At 31.7% G+C, this 19,556-nt stretch overlaps 1 protein-coding gene across 4 annotated transcripts in view; it reads left to right on the top strand.

The window, feature by feature from the left end:
• The window catches only part of FAT4 (FAT atypical cadherin 4), a 171,899-nt gene that overhangs the window by 134,137 nt on the left and 18,206 nt on the right, over positions 1–19,556 (top strand). For all 4 annotated transcript variants that reach the window (XM_032292349.1, XM_032292347.1, XM_032292348.1 and 1 more), the window contains exons 11-12: positions 9,403–9,507; positions 14,411–14,718. In XM_032292349.1, the coding sequence (XP_032148240.1) occupies positions 9,403–9,507; positions 14,411–14,718 (413 nt within the window). The remainder of the gene's footprint in view (positions 1–9,402; positions 9,508–14,410; positions 14,719–19,556) is intronic.

The raw sequence follows: 19,556 nt of genomic DNA, 5'->3' as shown, positions 1-19,556 counted from the left end.
TGTAATGACTAAATATAGTGTTTGTAAAAGACCTAGTATAGGCCATGCATGGTGTCTCATGCGTGTAATCCCAGCACTTTGGGAGGCCGAGGCAGGTGGATCACCTGAGGTCAGGAGTTCGAGACAAGCCTGGCCAACATGGTGAAAACCCATCTCTACTAAAAGTATAAAAATTAGCTGGGCATGGTGGCTGGCACCTGTAGTCTCAGCTACTCTAGAGGCTGAGGTAGGAGAACTGCTGGAACCCAAGAAGCGGAGGTTGCAGTGAGCCGAGATTGCGCCATTGCACTCCAGCCCAGGTCAACAACAGCAAGACTCTGTTTCAAACAAACAAACAAAAAACACCTAGAGCCGGGCGCGGTGGCTCAAGCCTGTAATCCCAGCACTTTGGGAGGCCGAGGCGGGTGGATGATGAGGTCAAGAGATCGAGACCATCCTGGTCAACATGGTGAAACCCCGTCTCTACTAAAAATACAAAAAATCAGCTGGGCATGGTGACGTGCTCCTGTAATCCCAGCTACTCAGGAGGCTGGGGCAGGAGAATTGCCTGAACCCAGAAGGCGGAGGTTGCGGTGAGCCGAGATCGCGCCATTGCACTCCAGCCTGGGTAACAAGAGCGAAACTCCGTCTTAAAAACAAACAAACAAACAAACAAACAAACAAAAAAAAAAACACCTAGAACATTATGCAGTATTCAGTAATTGCAGTCTAATTAGTAGTATAATAATAGTATTAGTATAGTGGTAGTAATAGAGGAGTACCACAGAATTTTTAAAACGACATGCAACCTGAGTAGCAGAAGTGAACTGTGAGTCCTATGAGAGTTATGTCCTAAGACCATGAATAATAGAGCTATATACATGCTGAGCTCAGGATTTCTAGAGCACTTTCCTCACTCTTTCTTACATATCCCCAAAATTACTTTATCAGCTGGGAATTCAACAATAAGAGGTTTTATGTCTTACGTTAGTATAATACACTTATCACACTTAAGTTTAGAATGAGTTTACATTTAGTCCTAGAATGAAGAAAGTGCAAATTCATTAGGTATTGATAAGGAAAATGGAAAGTACTACTGGTGTGAACAAAGGCACTGTTTGCTGGTTTAACTTAAATGCTGGGTACATTACTTCTCTCTGGCTTCTTTCTTTGTTTCATTTTGTTTAAATATACATTGCATATTTTTCTAAATGTGATAGTTGAAACTTTTAAAAATGCTTTTTTTTTAACATCATAAAACATTAATAACATTTATCAAGTAGTTATGTAAAACACTTTTTAAAGCCCCTTGCATATAGACATGATAGCATTTAGTTCTCACCACTCCGTCAGATGGGGATTATTATTATTATTCCAATTTTGAAGATGAAAAAATTAAGTCTTTGAGTCATTAAAAGAGATTAGACAACTTGCCTCCAGCTGTGGCACAGAAAGTGTTCTAACTGGGTTTTTTACTAGAAGCTTGGCTCCGGAGCCTCTGCTGTTTATATGTCACACTCATCGCACTTTGATTTGCACTTGTTATAGAGCATTAGGTGAGTACTTGGTATCATTTAAGAATGTTTTTCCATTATTCTCTTAATAATCCTCACAAAAAGTCTGTACGACAATATATTGTCTGAAACTGATCATTGGAACTACTCTGAGACTTGGAGGCAGGAAAGCATTTGCTGCAAGGAAACAGCTTACAAAATGTTCAACCTGGCTAAGAGTACAGGTCAGGAACATTCACTAATGGGTGCAGCAATAAAAACATGGCAGGCATTGCAAGACACCACTGCTGACTGTCTTGCCCACCTGCCGTGCTACACCAAGTGATCTGAGGAGAATGGTTCCTGCTTTGCTTTCACCATTCAAATAGCATCCAGTCTTTTTCACTGGCAGAATATAAACCTGAACCCTGCTGGAAGGGAGCCTAGAAAAGGTAGTTTTCAGACTTCCAGCCCTTGTAATATGGAAAGATAAGGATGATGCTATATGTCAGCAGATGATGTCTAGCTTAGGAAAGTGGTATTATTATTCCTATTTTACATTGTAGGAAATTGAGGCTATACTCTGGTGACTCCAAGGTCAGGACTGCCAAAGTCTATGTCATAAACTCTTTTTAGGGAAGGTTGTTTAAAGTTCTATATTAACGTTACATACTTCTCAGAGTTCACCTCAGTCTCCATTTGCATAGTAGGAGATAACCTAACTGATAAGGAATGATATAAACAAACAAAAATTGAATGATTGAGATGAATCTTACATTTATGAAATCAAGTTTCAAATTCTGTATGAACAAATCATCCAGTAAAACTGACAGATAATTAATGTCTGACAGTTTTATTTCCTTTTTATTATTAGTAGGAGATGATACAAGAAAAAAACATAGTGAGTGACAAATGTTAATCCACACTTTAAATTAGAAGTGTATTGCTTAAATATCTATAGTTTATTAATGTGTTATTGTAGAGGTAATCTTTGAAGGATCATTCTGAGTTATTCTTTTTAGCTGTTCTCTGCCGGATAGCCTGGCTCAGGAAGACAGAGGTCATATACCAAAACATCTTAACATCTAAACTAGTGAGAGCTAATAAGCCTTAAGACAGAATTTACACATAAGTATATGTGTGCCTCATAGAATAATTTTTTTAAAAAAATTACTCATAATAGCTAGATTTTACTTCAGTTAACATGAATTAAATTCTAGTGCCTTAGTAAAGATTCACTTTTTCAAGGCCTGTATATAATTTTTTGACCATCAGAATTATTTTAAATTACCTGTATCTTTTCATTCTCTAGTTTTGTGGACTTTGACCTGCATTTTATCAATGATGTTCAAAGTCTGTGGAATTACAAATTGGAGCTACACAATTTTCCGAACTTTCTGCTTAAAATGATCCTCAGCCACTACCCATCCCCAGTTTCTCTCATACACACACACACACACACACACACACACACACACACACACCACTGCATATTTTATGTGATTGTGCTAAAGATTAGAAGAGTAAGTGGCTTATGAATTGATGCAAACTAAGAGACTTTACCCTCAGAATCCCATAGGGTGTGATTAAATGTTAGCTGAACAGAGATTTTCTGTACAGAACAACTTATAAGGATGCAAGTATGACAATGAAAATCATGGAACAAAAAATATGAAGGTATATAGTTATTATCACGCTGTCACCAGTTAATTTCTGAAATATTCTTAAAGTTTATTTTCAAGTTTGTAACCATGCACATAATAAATATGAAACAACTATATTTTTTAATAAATGAGTGACTTAGAGGGAATGAATTTGCATAACATATATTTCTGATATCTTTTTCTTAGTTACTAGAAAAAGAACCAAAAGAAAATTGAAGAAAAAGAAGTAACATTCACTTACAATCACTTCATATGTTTCATTAAGAAAATTTTCTTATAATTTTTATATTAATATTATATGGAGGTTTGATTAACTGTAATATAAAAATGGCCTACCCTATAATATTAGTGTAATCTTAGAAAAGATGGATAAAGTTTATTATAGTATAGGCCATGTGAAAAATAAATTTCTGAATTTTCACAAAATGTAATGATATAACAAATTACTTTAATTGTCAACATGCCTCAGTGAATAAAATTCATTATTTCTGCCTCAGAACTCTAGGGGTTTCTAGAGAAAACATTAGCCTAATAACCACACATGTAGTATTTATTTTCCCATACAAATGAACATGTCTTGCATTTAATAGAACACTAATTAGAAAACACAATAATAGAAACCACGTCAGCATTCGCTCCTGCTCCCAGGTTTTCGCTGTTGGCAGCACATCCCTGACATTAACTCCTTCATGGGAATGCATGGTGTTATAAAATGCAGCATTTTGATAGAGCTTATTTCTAAATCTGACTATCTTATAAACTAATTAGTTCATAGTCTCTTTAACCTTTTCCTTTCATTTTCACACATCTGGATGCATTTTAGGTGTAGTATTTGGAATAATGCCAGGGGTTTATTGCCATATGGAGAACTTTTCCTATGTTCTCAATTAAGTCCTGATATTTCAGGAAAGACGAGGTTTGTTCATTCATCACTTTTATGTCATTTGACAGTATAAAGAGTAAAATTTTTTCAGACATACAAAGTCATACAGACTATGCATAGTAATTTTACTGAGAAACTTGCCAACATTTGCTTTCATAAAGATGGAAGGAGTAACTAAAAGTCACTCTTTTAAAATCACTATGGTCATGCATTAGTGTTGCTAATCATGTGAACAGAAAGCCATATAATATAAAAGAAATTTAGTAAATATACATGAAATGAAATTTTCTTTCAGATACAGAAGAGTGACTTATGTAAGAGAGAATAAAGAGTGCAATTATTTTGATTTGATTTGATTTGATTTGACCACTGAAAGCAGAATTAGGCAGTTTATATTAGGTGATACATTAACTTATAAAAGCATTAACAACTTAGGTTTCTAAGAAGTAGCTTAAATGTTTCTTATTTCCGTAGAAAATAAGCATATATTTGTAAGCTTATCATGAACATTATGTGTAATCGTATGTAATCATTTGTAGTCTCACTGAGGTTGTATTTGTGCATGTTTTACAATACAAAGGTAAAAATTTTTTTGGTTGTTGCTTTTATTATGGGCAGCCTTTACTAAAACATGGTATTTTTGCTTTTGTTCAATGTAAAAAACCATAAGGTTATTAAAAAGGAAATTTAGATGAACTATCTTCATAGCTTCTTAACAATATAGGAAACATTTGCATACTGTACAAAAGACAGCTACTTTTTGCAAAAATTTGTAAAATTTATAACTGTCTAAAATGAATAGCATATATTTATTATAGAATTTATTAATAACGTAATCAATTTAGACATAAAATGGACTTTTAGAGTTGCACATAGTCTTCTTTCTCCTGTGTGTAGAAATACAGGAGATTTAAAAATAATATTTATAGTAGTCTAATATATATCTATAATCTAAGATGTTAAATTGAAGGCTACGTGAATCATTTGGTATCAAAAATTATCATATCTTCATGGAGTGGTCCAATTTAACAGTTGAGAATAAATTTAGTTTTATTCCACATAATCCAACATTAAAATGTACTATTGGGCAAGTGAAACTTGAATGTACATTCTTGTTGAAAAGACCATAGGTGACACAATAGATCCAGTTTATGTTCAACGCATCATCGCATCTTCTGCCCCTGAATATGAAAACAGATGCAAAATTTCTCCTGTAAGTTTAGGAATGACTGGATATCCTAGATTCTTATCGTGCGTTTATTTTCACCTTAAGCAGTTCCCATTTTCCATGTGCTGAGGATTTACACTTCTTCAAGCACATCTCCTTCCAGTTATAGTAAATAGTGTATGGCAACACAATTAATTGATTCATGTCAAAGCAATGAGATCAATTTATTCCTCTAAACAGCTGCTATGGTAGTAAACATATCTTAATAGAAAGAGGCCTCTTGAGTTCAAGAGGCACAGATGCCTGTCTTTGTGTAAGTCCTATCAGTATACTTCCAAGCCTGAAGGCGTTTGGCAAGTATTGTTAATTGACTTGCAGCATTAATTAAGTTAATGATCCAAGATTTTGTTTCACAGTGCTTCAACACATTAGATCATTGTACCAAGAGCATGTTCAAGTAATTCAAACTACTGCATTCTGTGAGCCTCATTATGCCATTAACAATACAATATAAGTGGATAGACTCGCACAAAACAATACATAATTTTGTTGATTTCTAATTGGGTAAAAAAAAAAAAAAAAACACAAACTTTCCAAACCTGAGAAATATGCATTTAGAAACTTTCTTTTGATTCTAAGTAAAATTATGGCATCCTTCTCTCTCACAAAAGACACAGGTATTTTAAATAATAATTTAAATTTAAATATAAATTTTTCTACTGTATCTTTGAATTTAAATATCTAGTATGACAACCTCTGAGTTCACAAACTGTAAAAAAGTTTTACTCATTAAATGGAGAACTCAGACTAAATTCTTAAATAATAATTTACATGCTTTACCTCCAAGAAATATGACTGTTTTTTTTCCAAACTCAACAACAAATTCCTTTATTTAACCCCTAACAAAGTTGTTTTATTGTATTCATTTTTTTTAAACTTGTATTTTAGGTTCTGGTTACATGTGAAGGTTTGGTACATAGGTAAATTCGTGTCACAGGGTTTCTTGTACAGATTATTTCATCAACCAGGGATTAAGCCCAATACCCAATAGTTATCTTTTCTGCTCCTCTCCCTTTTCCTACACTCCATGCTCAAGTAGACCCCAGTGTCTGCTGTTTCCTTCTCTGTCTCCATGTGTTCTCATCATTTAGCTCCCACTTGTAAGTGAGAACAGGTGGTCTTTGATTTTCTGTTCCTATATTAGTTTGCTGAGAATAATAGCCTCCAGCTCCATCCATGTTCCCACAAAAGACATGATCTTATTCTTTTTTACGGCTACATAGTATTCCATGGTGTGTATGTACCACATTTTCTTTATCCAATCTGTCACAGATCAGCATTTAGGTTAATTCCATGTCTTTGCTGTTGTTAATAGTGCTACATTGAACATTCATGTGTATGTGTTTTTATGGTAGAATGATTTATATTTCTCCAGGTATATACCCAGTAATGGGATTGCTGGGTCAAATGGTACTTCTGCTTTTAGTTCTTTGAGGAATAGCTATTATTAGTTATTTGTAATTATCCACTAAGGAAAATTAAAAAAAAAACAACTTTATTTTAAAATTGAAATAATGAATTCAAGGTTGAATTTGTATTTTCTTACCAATTTCTATTTATATTTGTGTACACTTAAAGAATGAGATTCTATTGAGAATTTACGTTTTATAGGAAATTCTCAAAACTAGTATTTTATTAGTTTGTAACTGATAAAATCTTCTGCCACTTTATAGTCACTGTATGTTTTAATAAACAAATAAGTCTTATTTATATTAGGGTGTCTTTCCACTTCTCACTCTGGAGTAACTGCAATAGCCTGTAGTTTGTATTTAAATTAAACTCAGGCGTCTATGTTAAAATATTTTATACAGAGTAAATAAGATAATTGATTCATATAAATTATATACACAAAAAGAACAACACGTAGATTTCATTTGTTGCTATTTAAATCAAGATTACAAAGGTAGTATTTCCAAACGAAATTCAAAAATATACAGTAGCTTTATAGGAACAATGACTTGGGATTTATACTCATATATTTTTCTTAGAGAGCACATATGTCCAGGTATGTGAGAAAGTATACTTGACAGTATCCTCTAAATTTGTTACTTGTTGTTTGTTCCTCATTTCCAGTCTTTAAGAAGTGAAGCTGGCAATTTTGTAACCCACTAAAATGTTTTCATGATAAGAAGGTTATATTGAACACACTTATACATACATATATGTCTATGTATTTCATTCATCTTACTTTTAATGCAACTGTAAAATAATTTTTTGGATAAAGAAAGGAATAAAAGGAAGTAAAATTGTACCTAGTCAAAAAGCACAAGTGAAAATTATGTATGCTTTTACAGTGAAAAGAAAAATGGAAAGAGTAGAATATTACTTTCCTGATGGCAACTAATAAAAAATATAGCCAGTAGAGCTTATGTATTTGCAACTGGGCAATATTGTGCTACAAGAAAAAAGACCTACATCATTAAAATGGCCTGTCACATACTCAGTTGGAAAAAAAAATAGGAACGAGTTCTATGAAACAGCAACTCTCTGTTGAGAAACCAAGCACTATCTTATAGTCGTAAGTGTTCCTGCCTATTTCTCAAATGTAGTACACTGCTACATTAGTTAAAATCGGACTTCCGTGCCCATGAATTTGTAACTTGTTTATTTTCATGCTCTTGCCTTACAATAGAAAGGTATTCTGAAATTGTTAGCTCAGTGTTTTGCCTTGTAAGGAGATTCCCAATTTATTTATAAAGGGAAAAATGTTGTGTTTATAATTATACTATGTACAGAAATGGGCTTAGTTAGCAGTGTCATGAGATGTGACTCACACTTATAATTTCAGACCAGAACAAGTGTGGCTCCATAATCAAGCCACAAAAACAGAACCTAGTTAAACAAAATTTTGACTGTGTTTTAAGTAAAGTTGGTATGATGAAATGAATTATCTATGCTCAGCATTAGGCCTAGTTGTGCATATAGAATGCATATTGCTTCATGAGCTATCTAATAAATGCATTAGTGAAATTGGGTTTGGAAGTAGAAAGCAGCTTTACAGAAACAAATGCCTTAGCGTTTACAATCCTACTCTCAATGAATAGAAATTGACTAAAAATTCTGTAACATCTCACTGCTTTATGAAATTTGAAAATTAGATCCTAATGAATATATCAAATAATTATACTTTCAAGTTATAGAACAGTGATATTAGAACATGTTAAAATTTAGGTAAAAATGAACAACAACAACAAAAACAAGTGGGACTTATACCCTAAGTTTTGTGTACCAATGATCAACTACTCCATCAGAGTTTTGTGAAAACTGGATATGGGAGCAGAAGCCCTGAATTGGTTTGTGTCATAGTTTTACAGTTTCACAGACAATATATTACCCTCCAAGAGACTTTTCTTTTTTACCTGTGAAATGTAAGTATTTCCTTTGTGTGGATTAATACTCCCTACTAAAATGGAACCACAGTCTGAAGACACTTGTTTGCTTTCTTCACTGCCATATCTCCATCCATTATAATGCCTGGCCCGTAATGAGCACTCCGTCAGTATTAGTTGATTCAATTTAACAAGATCACATATGAGAAAAGTCTTTAAAAACTGAAAAATATGCTGCTTATGTATTACCACTTAAGACAAAAGACAAAGTATGCATAACCTGTAGTTAAGAATAAATTTTCATAAGAATTTGAAAATATGATGCATTTTCTTATTTCTTCTGCTTTACAAGAGATATGTATAAGTGATATTTCTTGATAGTAGAAGGATTATAGTTTGATAATAAGATAAATTATTATCTTTGAAATACCTAAGTCAAGAAAATCTCTGCAGTAAAAAGAATACTGTAAAAATTCAACTCTCCGCCTATAAAATATAAAAGATGAAGGGACATTGAAAAGAAAATAAATTCAATGAAAGCATTTAAATATGTTTATTATGTTATTTCTCTGCAAACAGTATTTTCTTCCAAGATGATTATGTAAATTATTTTTTAAATATTATAATGAGCTTTTTACAATAGGACAACGAAACAAGATTTTAAATTCTAAGATATTATTCTAATTTCCTTATGTCACATAAAATGTTTTTGTATTTCTTCTTTCCATGATATGCCTTGGGAAAGATTTTTACATATGGTAATGCTATGATGGTGTTAACATATTTATGTGTGAGATTTTTTAAAAAATGAATTTGTATATTTTAGGTAAAATGTGTGAATCTTCAGTCAATTACTGTGAATGCAACCCCTGCTTTAACGGTGGTTCCTGCCAAAGTGGCGTGGATTCTTATTATTGTCATTGTCCATTTGGTGAGTGAAACTTATTTGTTGATATAAAATGTAAGTTCATTTTGGCACATAGTTTAGCAATTTTGTTATATTATGGCCATGAAAGACAAATAAACTGTTGCTTTACATGAAAAGTAAAATCTTAAAGGTTTAATATTTGTAAAAGTTAGTTAATGGAAATCCCATTGAATACATTGCATTGATGGTTACTAAAAAAAGAGTCAACTCAAGATAATTGAATTAATGTTGTTTCCCTAGGACATTTCCCCTCAAAGATTTATGGATGCCTTCTTTTTAGCTGAGAACTTATCCAATAAAAAATTCTTTAAGCACTCTATGACATCACTCTCTATTTCAAATCTTTGAGTAGTCAAAGTGAGGTTCGCTTGTTTGTTTTACTTTTGTGGATATTATGTTTTTAAATTTTCCTTTTTACATTAATTTTAAATTTTGTTTTATACATTAATTCAACCAATTTTATTAGAAGGAATTAGTAAGTATACATGAAGTTTTCATAATAGGTTTTTTGTAGCTGATACTACATGACTAATAAAATTTCAGACTAATGTTTTCTTTTGAGTAAAAGATTTTTTTTTGTATACAGGCATATTTATTCGCCCTAGTGGAATGAACTAAAAGGTCCTTCCATGTCTTACCTAACTGTTACCAATTAATGTGCTAGCCAAAAACTATAAGAGATTGAGAGGAAGCATTTATATTAGCTTGATTTATTTCCTAAGTTTGTGATTATTCCACTTTTTTAAAAGGCTGCTTTACCCAACAACATAGAATCCATCTCCAGAAGACTCTGTCTCTTTCCTTAAGCAAGAAAATACAAGGATATTTTCCTAGTCTTCCCTTGGCCTATAACTGTGCTATACAGACCCAAAAAGTAAAGCTCAACTTATAGTAGATAATAGAATTTAAAAGACGTCTGCAGTTCCCACTTACCAGTGTAACTTACTGTTTTTAACTTCCAAACAATTTCATGACTATCTGTTTTTATTAAGCACAACATCAATACAACGATAAAGACAAATGGAATAGAAAAACCATCTAATTTTGAGGAATATATTCTACCAATGCTTTTGAGGCTCAGAAGTTGAGTGATTTGCCTGAAGTCAAAAAATGAAGTTGAAACAAAATTTCCCCAAGAAAATGTAATGACTAGAACACAAATTTTTGTTTTCAATCCAGTATGACATTCACAGAGCCTCTTTTTATAAGAGTTCTTTGAAATTCTCACTAACAATGCCCATGAAGTAATGAAAGGTATATCAAGGTCAAAATAACCACAACTTTAGATCTCCAAAATCTTTTTGTTTCTTACAACGATGTTTCATAATCCTAAATGACGCTGCTTTCTACAGATAACCACAGTTAAGTTTCATGGTTTAACTTAAGGTTTAGGGACAAAAGATAAGGGAATTAGAGTGTAAAGTAGAAATGACTTTCAAGTGACTGAACAGAGGTGTTCGTATTTTTAGGGATTCCTTTACATTATAATTGCAAATTTGAGAATTTAAGAAAATTGATACACAATAAAAACAAGTTGCTACAGCAGTGTAGTGATACATCTGTCGTTGCCTATTAAATGGAACTATTTTGGCATCCAAATTACTTTCTTGTCACTCTGCTAGAGAGCCCCAGGGGAAGATGAACACAATGTAAAGTTAAAAGACACAAATCACACATAGCTGGCAGTGCAAATTTCTACCCTATTCCTTCCAGTGGCAAGACAAAAAATAACATCTAAGCTTAGACATTCTCAGTTGACAACATAAGGACTTAGAAAACAAAACAAAAATCTTTGAAACACTACTATGTAAATTGAAATTAAAGAGATAAAATTAAAAACAAAAATGATTTTTATTCTCAAATTGAATGTGGGTGAAAAGTAGAAATAACAATGTCAGATGGAATGCCTCCAATAAATTGCCAGAGGTAGGTAGTTACACTTGTGTCCTTTAAAGAGAAAAACTTTATCATTCTGAAGTTGGAAAAAAGATTTTCACACTATTTAGCTTCTCATCAGTAAAAGATTGGCTACTTGGATTCTTAAAAATTTTTTAGATACTTAGATTTTTAAATTTAGATTATGTCTTAGGAAAAACATATTGTGCCTCAGACATTACAAAGGCAGCATGTATGGTTATAACTTCTTAGAATTACTTTGTTATTTTTAATAATAGTACGTATAATACACATTCACACATACATAAAACATATATACACAGTAGCCTATATTTTATATATGTACATGTGCACATACGCATAATAGGCTATTGTGTGTATATGTGTTTTATATATGCGTATATGTGTGTATTATATGTATAATTACTAAAACAATATCCTGTTATATATATATGTATTATTTATATATCTGTACTGAAATATATATATGTTTTATATGTATGTTCATATATGTGTGTTTTATATATGTACAGGCATATGTATATAACATAGGATATTGTGTATATATGTATGTGCACATGTGTATATGTATGCATAATATCCTATATTTATATTATATACATAGACACACACACACGATATCCTATATCTTAAAATTAATAAGGAATATTGTGTGAGTATATACACAAGTATATATAATATGTGTATATATGTACATTATATGTATAATTACTAAAATATATATAAAAGATTTTAGTTAAAAGATAGATTTATTTTAATATTTTGATATAATAATTTATACATGCAGTATCTTTTATTAGAGTAATTTTCATTATTTTTCTGGACCTTTAGTTAGATTTATTTCTTGGCATTTCATTTGAAAGGCAGATTTTAAAACCTTATTAAATTTTATTATTATATTTCAAAGACAAGATGCAACATATGTATAGAAATAGTACCAAAATCTTTTAAGAATAATTTTTAAAATTTCCATAAAGAAATATTTTCATGTTTGAAAATACAGTTATCAATTGATTTAAAATATAAGTATCTATATACTTTCTACGTATAATCAGCACATTGTTGTAGATTTATTAAAGTTTAATCAGAAGAGACCTAAGTGAACACGTAATAGAATTTTTTTCAGTAATGTTTTTATTTCAATTATATGCTTTTTTTCTGCTTTTACTTTAACTTCACTTACTTTTCTGCATAATGTATTTATATATAAATTATTAATACGTAAAAATTATAAATATGAAATATAGATGCCATAGAAATGTATAAAATACAAATATAAATTCTACGTGATAGATACAATAAATATATAATGTATCAGATAAATTTATACCATGTATAATATATATAATCTATACAATATATATCATTTTTATAATTCCTTTGTCTTTTCTACTTCAGTTAAAGATTAAAAATAAAAATAATGTATAATTTCTACTCTTTTATAAAAAATACTATTTCAGCCTGGGCAGAAAATGAAAAGATATATAACACAAGCTTTTATGGCAGCTTCTAGGCCGTTTTAATTTAAAGAATGTTTTGATATACAATGTGGTAGTCAAAACAACTAGACAATCAGTAGATATGTCCTCAAATTTTGGCTGTTTCTCTTGGTTCTGTGACCTTAGGCAAGTTTTAAATACTCTATAAAGTAATGGCATTAGTTCCTTCTAGCTGAACAATTCGCTCACTCTAAATTTTATGCATTTACAAGACCTATAAAGCCAAAATTAAGAAATGAAGCCTTTGCAAGTTAATAAGAATCATGAGGTATGGTGGGGATTAATTTTCCAATCATTTGCCACAGTCTACTATTATTTGTGGGAAAAGAATTTTGGCATAGCATTGTAACATCAATAAAACTCATTTTTCAAGTTTGAAAAAGAACCAGCACAAACAAATGGGAATGCTGACTTTCAGAAAAACAGACAGCTATTTTAAAGTAGCCTGTTATAAATCATACCCACAGAGGTTATAAAACAAGAAAGAGATAAAAACTTAAAGACAGTTATTTCCTTTCCTATACCAATGATTCCACTTTCCTAATTTTGTGGTCCTTGAAATATAGGTACTGATTTAACAAAAATCAAAACAAATGAGTTTACCATCTTCAATTGAGTCGAAATCATTTTTAAGAACTATATATTGACTGAGGTTGGTGGCTCACTCTGGTAATTCCAGCACTTTGGGAGGCCAAGGTGGGTGGATCACCTGAGGTCAGGAGTTCGAGACCAGCTTGACCAACATGGTGAAACCTCGTCTCTACTAAAAATATATATTATGAAGGAAGTATATTGGCTGAAAATTATAGCATAATAAAACTTAGAAAAGATCAACACATTTGGGCCAGGCACGGTGGCTCACGCCTGTAATCCCAACGCTTTGGGAGGCTGAGGCAGACAGATCATCTAAGGTTAGGAGTTCAAAACCAGCCTGACCAATGTGGTGAAACCTTGTCTTTACTAAAAATACAAAATTAGTCGGGTGTGGTGGCAGGCACCTGCAATCCTAGCTACTGGGAGGCTGAGGCAGGAGTATTGCTTGAACCTGGGAGGTGGAAGTTGCAGTGAACCAAGATTATGCTGTTGCAGCCTGGGCAACAAAAGAGAAACTGCATCTGAAAAAAAAAAAAAAAAAAAGAAAAGAAAAGAAAAAAAATCAACAAATTTTGAAACTTTTCTGGGAAAGAAATCTCTTCAGACATACTCCATCCCACTAAGCCTGTGATTTTTAGAAACAAACACACGTAGATATGCTCCCTAGACAATGAAAAATAATTATATCAGTTAATCATTTCTGCCATGTCTTAAAGATCATTAATTCATAAAGATTGTAATTCTATTGCAATTTTAGTTTAGATGGAATTTTTTGGTAAGTAACAAAAATGTTGTTAAAACATGGCTCATTTTATAATCCAAAAGTATTTTAATCAAAATACATAATAAAATTTATCTGAAAATTTATGCTAGTTTGTCAATTTTCCCTCCAACAGGTGTCTTTGGAAAACACTGTGAGTTGAACAGTTATGGATTTGAGGAGTTATCATACATGGAATTTCCAAGTTTGGACCCGAATAACAACTATATTTATGTCAAATTTGCCACTATTAAAAGTCATGCCTTATTGCTTTACAACTATGACAACCAAACAGGCGACCGGGCTGAGTTTTTGGCCCTTGAAATTGCTGAAGAAAGACTAAGATTCTCTTATAATTTAGGCAGTGGTACATATAAACTCACCACCATGAAGAAGGTGTCAGATGGACATTTTCACACTGTGATTGCCAGGAGAGCAGGAATGGTGAGTATTTCATCCTACATAAACCTCATTTTAACTGTTGTTGTATATCCAATTAGATCTTGAAATAAAGTATGAATTGGGGTGCAAATGATGTTAAATTATGTTTATTCATTAAATGGACACTTTAGTTATGAATAACGTCTTAGAAATAATATTTTTCGTTTGCTCATGACAACTCTGTCCACAAACAATAAAAAAGAGAACAATTAAGAAAATAACCTAGTGAGTAAAAATTTCATTGATATTTTTTGTATGTTTTTAAGGCCATGTCAGGACTATACTTAAAATAACTACCTTTCTTTCCTAAGTATTTCTGCCTTGACTGAAGAAACAATTTAGGAACAGAGGAGAAATACTTTTCTACAAAATGTACATACCTTAATCAAAAAACACTTCATTAAAAATGCTAAGAAACATCTGAGCCTTCAGATGTAATATTTTGAAAGGAATCTTTTTTTCTGAGCAGTAGATCTCAACAGTGGGCTTAAAAATATTCAATAAACCATGCTGTAAACAGATGTGCTGTCATTCATGCATTTCTGTTTACTGATAGAACGCAGTTCTTAAAGACCCTAGGATTTTTAGACTGGAAAAGGAGCACTGGTTTCAACTTCAAGACACCAGCTATGTTCGCCCCTGACAAGAGAATCAGCCTATCCTCTGAAGCTTTTAATCCAGGCATTCACCTCTTTCCTCTAGCTATGAAAATCCTAGATGACCTTCTAATAAAATGCTGTTTATTCTACATTGAAAGTCTTTTCTTCAGTGTAGCCACGTTCATCAATGACCTTAGCTAGATCTTCTGCATAACTTACTGCAGCTTCTATATCAACCGTTCGCTGCTGTGCTTTGTATTTTTACATACAGAGATGACTTCTTCCCTTAAACTTCATGAGCCAACCACTGCTATTTTCCAACTTTTCTTCCGTAGTTTCTTTCCTCACCTCTCTCAGCCTTCATGCAATGGAAGGGAGTTAAGGCCTTTTACTAGATTAAGTGTTGGTTTAAGGTAATGTTGTAACAGGTTTGATCTTTTATCCGGACTGCTGAAACTTTCTCCATATCAGCAATAAGGCTTATCATTTGTGTATTCACTGGCGTAGCACTTTTAATGTCCTTCAAGAACTTTTGCTTTGCATGTACAGCTTGGCTATTTGGCACAAGAGGCCTAGCTTTTGGTTTATCTTGGCTTTTGACATGCCTTCCTCACTAAGCTTAATCATTTTTGCATTTTGATATAAAGTGAGAGACGTGCAACTCTTTCTTTCACTTGAGCACTTAAGAGGCCATTCTAGGGTCATTTGTTGGCATAATTTCAGTAGTGTTGTATCTCAGGATACAAGAATGCCTGAGGATGGGTAGATAGACCGGGGACAGCCAATTGATGGAGCAGCCAGTACATAAACAACATTTATTAATTAAGCTTGCCATCGTATATGGCATGGTTCATGATGCCCCAAAATAATTATAAAAGTCACATCAAAAGACACTTCACTCATCACAAATCACCATGCCACATAAAATAATAATGAAAGTATTTGAAATATTGTGAGAATTATCAAAATGTGACTAACAGTCACAAAGTAAGCACATGCTGTTGGAAAAATGGTGCTGATAGACTTGCTGGATGCAGGGTTACCAGAAATCTTCAATTTGTGAGAAACAAAATATTTTAAAATGCAATAAAGTGAGGTGCAATAAAATGAGGCATGCATGTACTTATAGATTATATTAATTTTATTATGTGGCTTTCATGTTATAAGAATGACACATCTATTTATTAAACAAATAAATATTTTTCTTTATAAAGGAAAATGCATCACATCTTTTCTTTATGAGTGGTTGAAAATACTTGACATGGTGTAATAGAATGGAAGGGCTTATTTATTTTTTATTCTTTCTTTATCTTCAAAACTTTCTCTCCATATTTTCCCCAATTCTAATAGCTATCAAGGATTTTTTATAAGAAAATGCTAACAAATCTGCCTTAAAGTATTTTTGCACTTTAACTTTGAGCCTTTAAAAGTGTGGTTACTGTTAAGATTTATAATTCATCCTAGATAAATGGATAGAATTTTGTAAAATGTTAAACTGTCTATTAAAAAGAAAGCTTAACCTAAACAACAAAATTAAGTGCTCTTAACCTAAACAACAAAATAAGTGATCATTTTTAAATGAAGAAACTTGGTATCCAAATGATTGTAATCTTATTTCTGACTTCATAGCAATCTTCAAAAGATATGGTGACTTATATAGCTCTTAGACTGATCATGTGAATCATACATTTGTATAACTGCAGAGAAACTTTTGCCACTAAATTTATGGAATATGTTATATTGCTGAATGCATATAGGCAATATTAAGAAGTAATATTTAAAATGTTTTTAACCACGTTTTTACTAGTTTTTTTTCCCTATGACCCATAGTTAATTTTAAAAGCTAAAGTTTGTGCAATCTATAATTACCAATTTCATAAGGGCATAAGACAGAAACTACCTTATAATATTAATTATTTTGACCAATACCCATAACAAGCAATCTATTATCAAAGAACAAAATTTGTCATTTGCTTTCAGGAAAATTTTACAAATCCATGTTTACTTTGAATTGGCATCAGATACAATGACTTTTCTCTCCCCCACTCTAATTTACTACAACATTAAAGGAAATTTAAGCAAGTTTTAAAATACAGAACTATTTTTAATTATGAGGGAGAGAAAGAATAATGATTAGCTTTAAAGGTAACCAAGTGATTGTGTCAACATGGTGAAGGGTAGGTGCTCAGACATTTCATTCATGGATATCGCCACATCCGTCAAACTGCATTCAGGGTCCTACCAGGTTATTAAATGTATGTTGCTTGAATATTGATGAGAAAACAAAAGTATTATATGATTTTTATCAATCATTTTAGTTATATACCCTTTTCCATTTCCTTTTGAACCTAGTGTTAATATTTTCTAGCTGGAACATTTTTCTAATATATTTAATTTATATGGTATTTACTTAATAAAATTATCCCCAACATTCTGAAAATGATGTCAAGACATAATATTTTATATTTTAATTCTAATAATATACCCACATTTCTATATTATTGTAAAGGTTAATATGAATCATAATTAAAATTTTATTTCTGTGAACTAGGTGTTAAACAGGTGTTAGTCACTCTGAATTATCACCAACACTACCTTCATATAACCTTTTGCAGTAAAAATAATAGAATATTTTACTTGATCTTGATCTCAAGGAAGTTTAAATTATGAGTAGTACCTAAAAATCCAACCTGACTTCAATGAACATTTGTAGAGGTATAACAAACAAATCTTGCATAAAATATATTTTCTAATTAGTAATAGTTTATTGCATTGATTTTTGCTTGAGATTTTAAAAATCAGCATAATATCAAACTGGGGCGCTCAGAGGAAGACCTTGGAAGAATATAGATTTAAACAATTCTTGTATTCCTGATGATTGATGTAACCAGAAATGTTAGGCCTTAAAGAATTAGAAAAAATTTGGATATCGATATGTATAGAGTGGGCTCACATTAGCCATAATAATATCCTAAAGCTGATGAGTAATAGTAGATATCACCTCACCACGTGACACATATGTAAGATAACCATATTTCTGGTACGTTGTCAAGTATACTATAATGTAAAATAAATGATTTTACCTGAAGACCTCCAAGGTCGCATTAAACTTCATGAGCATTTGATTCAATCAAACAAAGACAGAGGAGTAAGAGGTGAATGGAGAAGGAGGTACTGCAGTTTATTTGTATTATTGTGACCGTAGTCATCAATTTTTAGTAATAACAAATGTGAAAAAAACTCTGTCATTATTACTTGAGTCATAGGAAAAATGTCTTCCTGTTTCAGAAAACATCCAAATAAGGCTCCTGCTGGATTCTGAATTTGTCATTTTCTACATTTCAGAATAGTTTTGGTTGGAAACTGGCAAAATCATTAACCTCTAAGCTTTAAATCATTGCATAAGTAGAGGTAAAACATTTTAATTTATGGTGGTAAAGGTTGAAAAATTCAACAGTAAAAGAAAGAAAATTTAACTCTGAAGTATCCCCAAGCTTTTAGACGTATATGAAACACTAACAATGACTAAAATGCAATTTTCTTATCCAAGGTTATTTTTCTAGTTGAGGCATGTATAAATATCCATGTGGTACTTTCTAGTTTATGATAGTTTTAGGGATCTCTAGAAGGATACTTGCATAATATACGTTCAATCAAATAGTCACCAAAGTAACAGAAGTTGAATTATGAAAACTTAATACTGCTTTTGAGATTGATTGTCACCTCATTTTACAGATAACTAGAAATAATCATAACTATCAAAAGAATTAACTAAATGGGGCATAAATGTCTTGCCAGGGAATTGGAAGTGTAAATTTTTCCTAAAAAATGTATTTATTATTACTTGAAGAAAATGGCAAGAAAAAAATCCACATGGTTCACAGAGTTTATTGTATGGTGCTTATAATAATTAACTCTTAGAAATATTTAAGAATATGTTAGCCATTAATATTTGCTAAACAATTAATAAATTAACTACAAATTCACTTCAGTCTTTATTTTTAAAATGTGAGATACTTCAGATGAATTTTTGCAAGTCTCCCATTTAAATATATGGTTTATGGACACTGCCTAAAATTCATAAGCAATATTGACAAAAGTGGGATATTAAGCAAATTAATCATTTTCGTTCACAATGAAAGTGGCCTGATTTTTCAATACAGAAAATTTGACATTGAAAACTTTGCATTTAAGTGAGCCATGTTATTAGTCAACTTGCTTAATCTTCCTGGACTGTTTCCT

The sequence above is a fragment of the Sapajus apella genome, unplaced genomic scaffold, assembly GCF_009761245.1.
Source record: "Sapajus apella isolate SASKATOON/1434 unplaced genomic scaffold, GSC_monkey_1.0 scaffold27, whole genome shotgun sequence".
NCBI classification, from domain to species: Eukaryota; Metazoa; Chordata; class Mammalia; order Primates; family Cebidae; genus Sapajus; species Sapajus apella.
The sequence above is the reverse complement of the archived record's forward strand: the minus strand, read 5'-3'. Positions and strand labels throughout refer to the sequence as shown.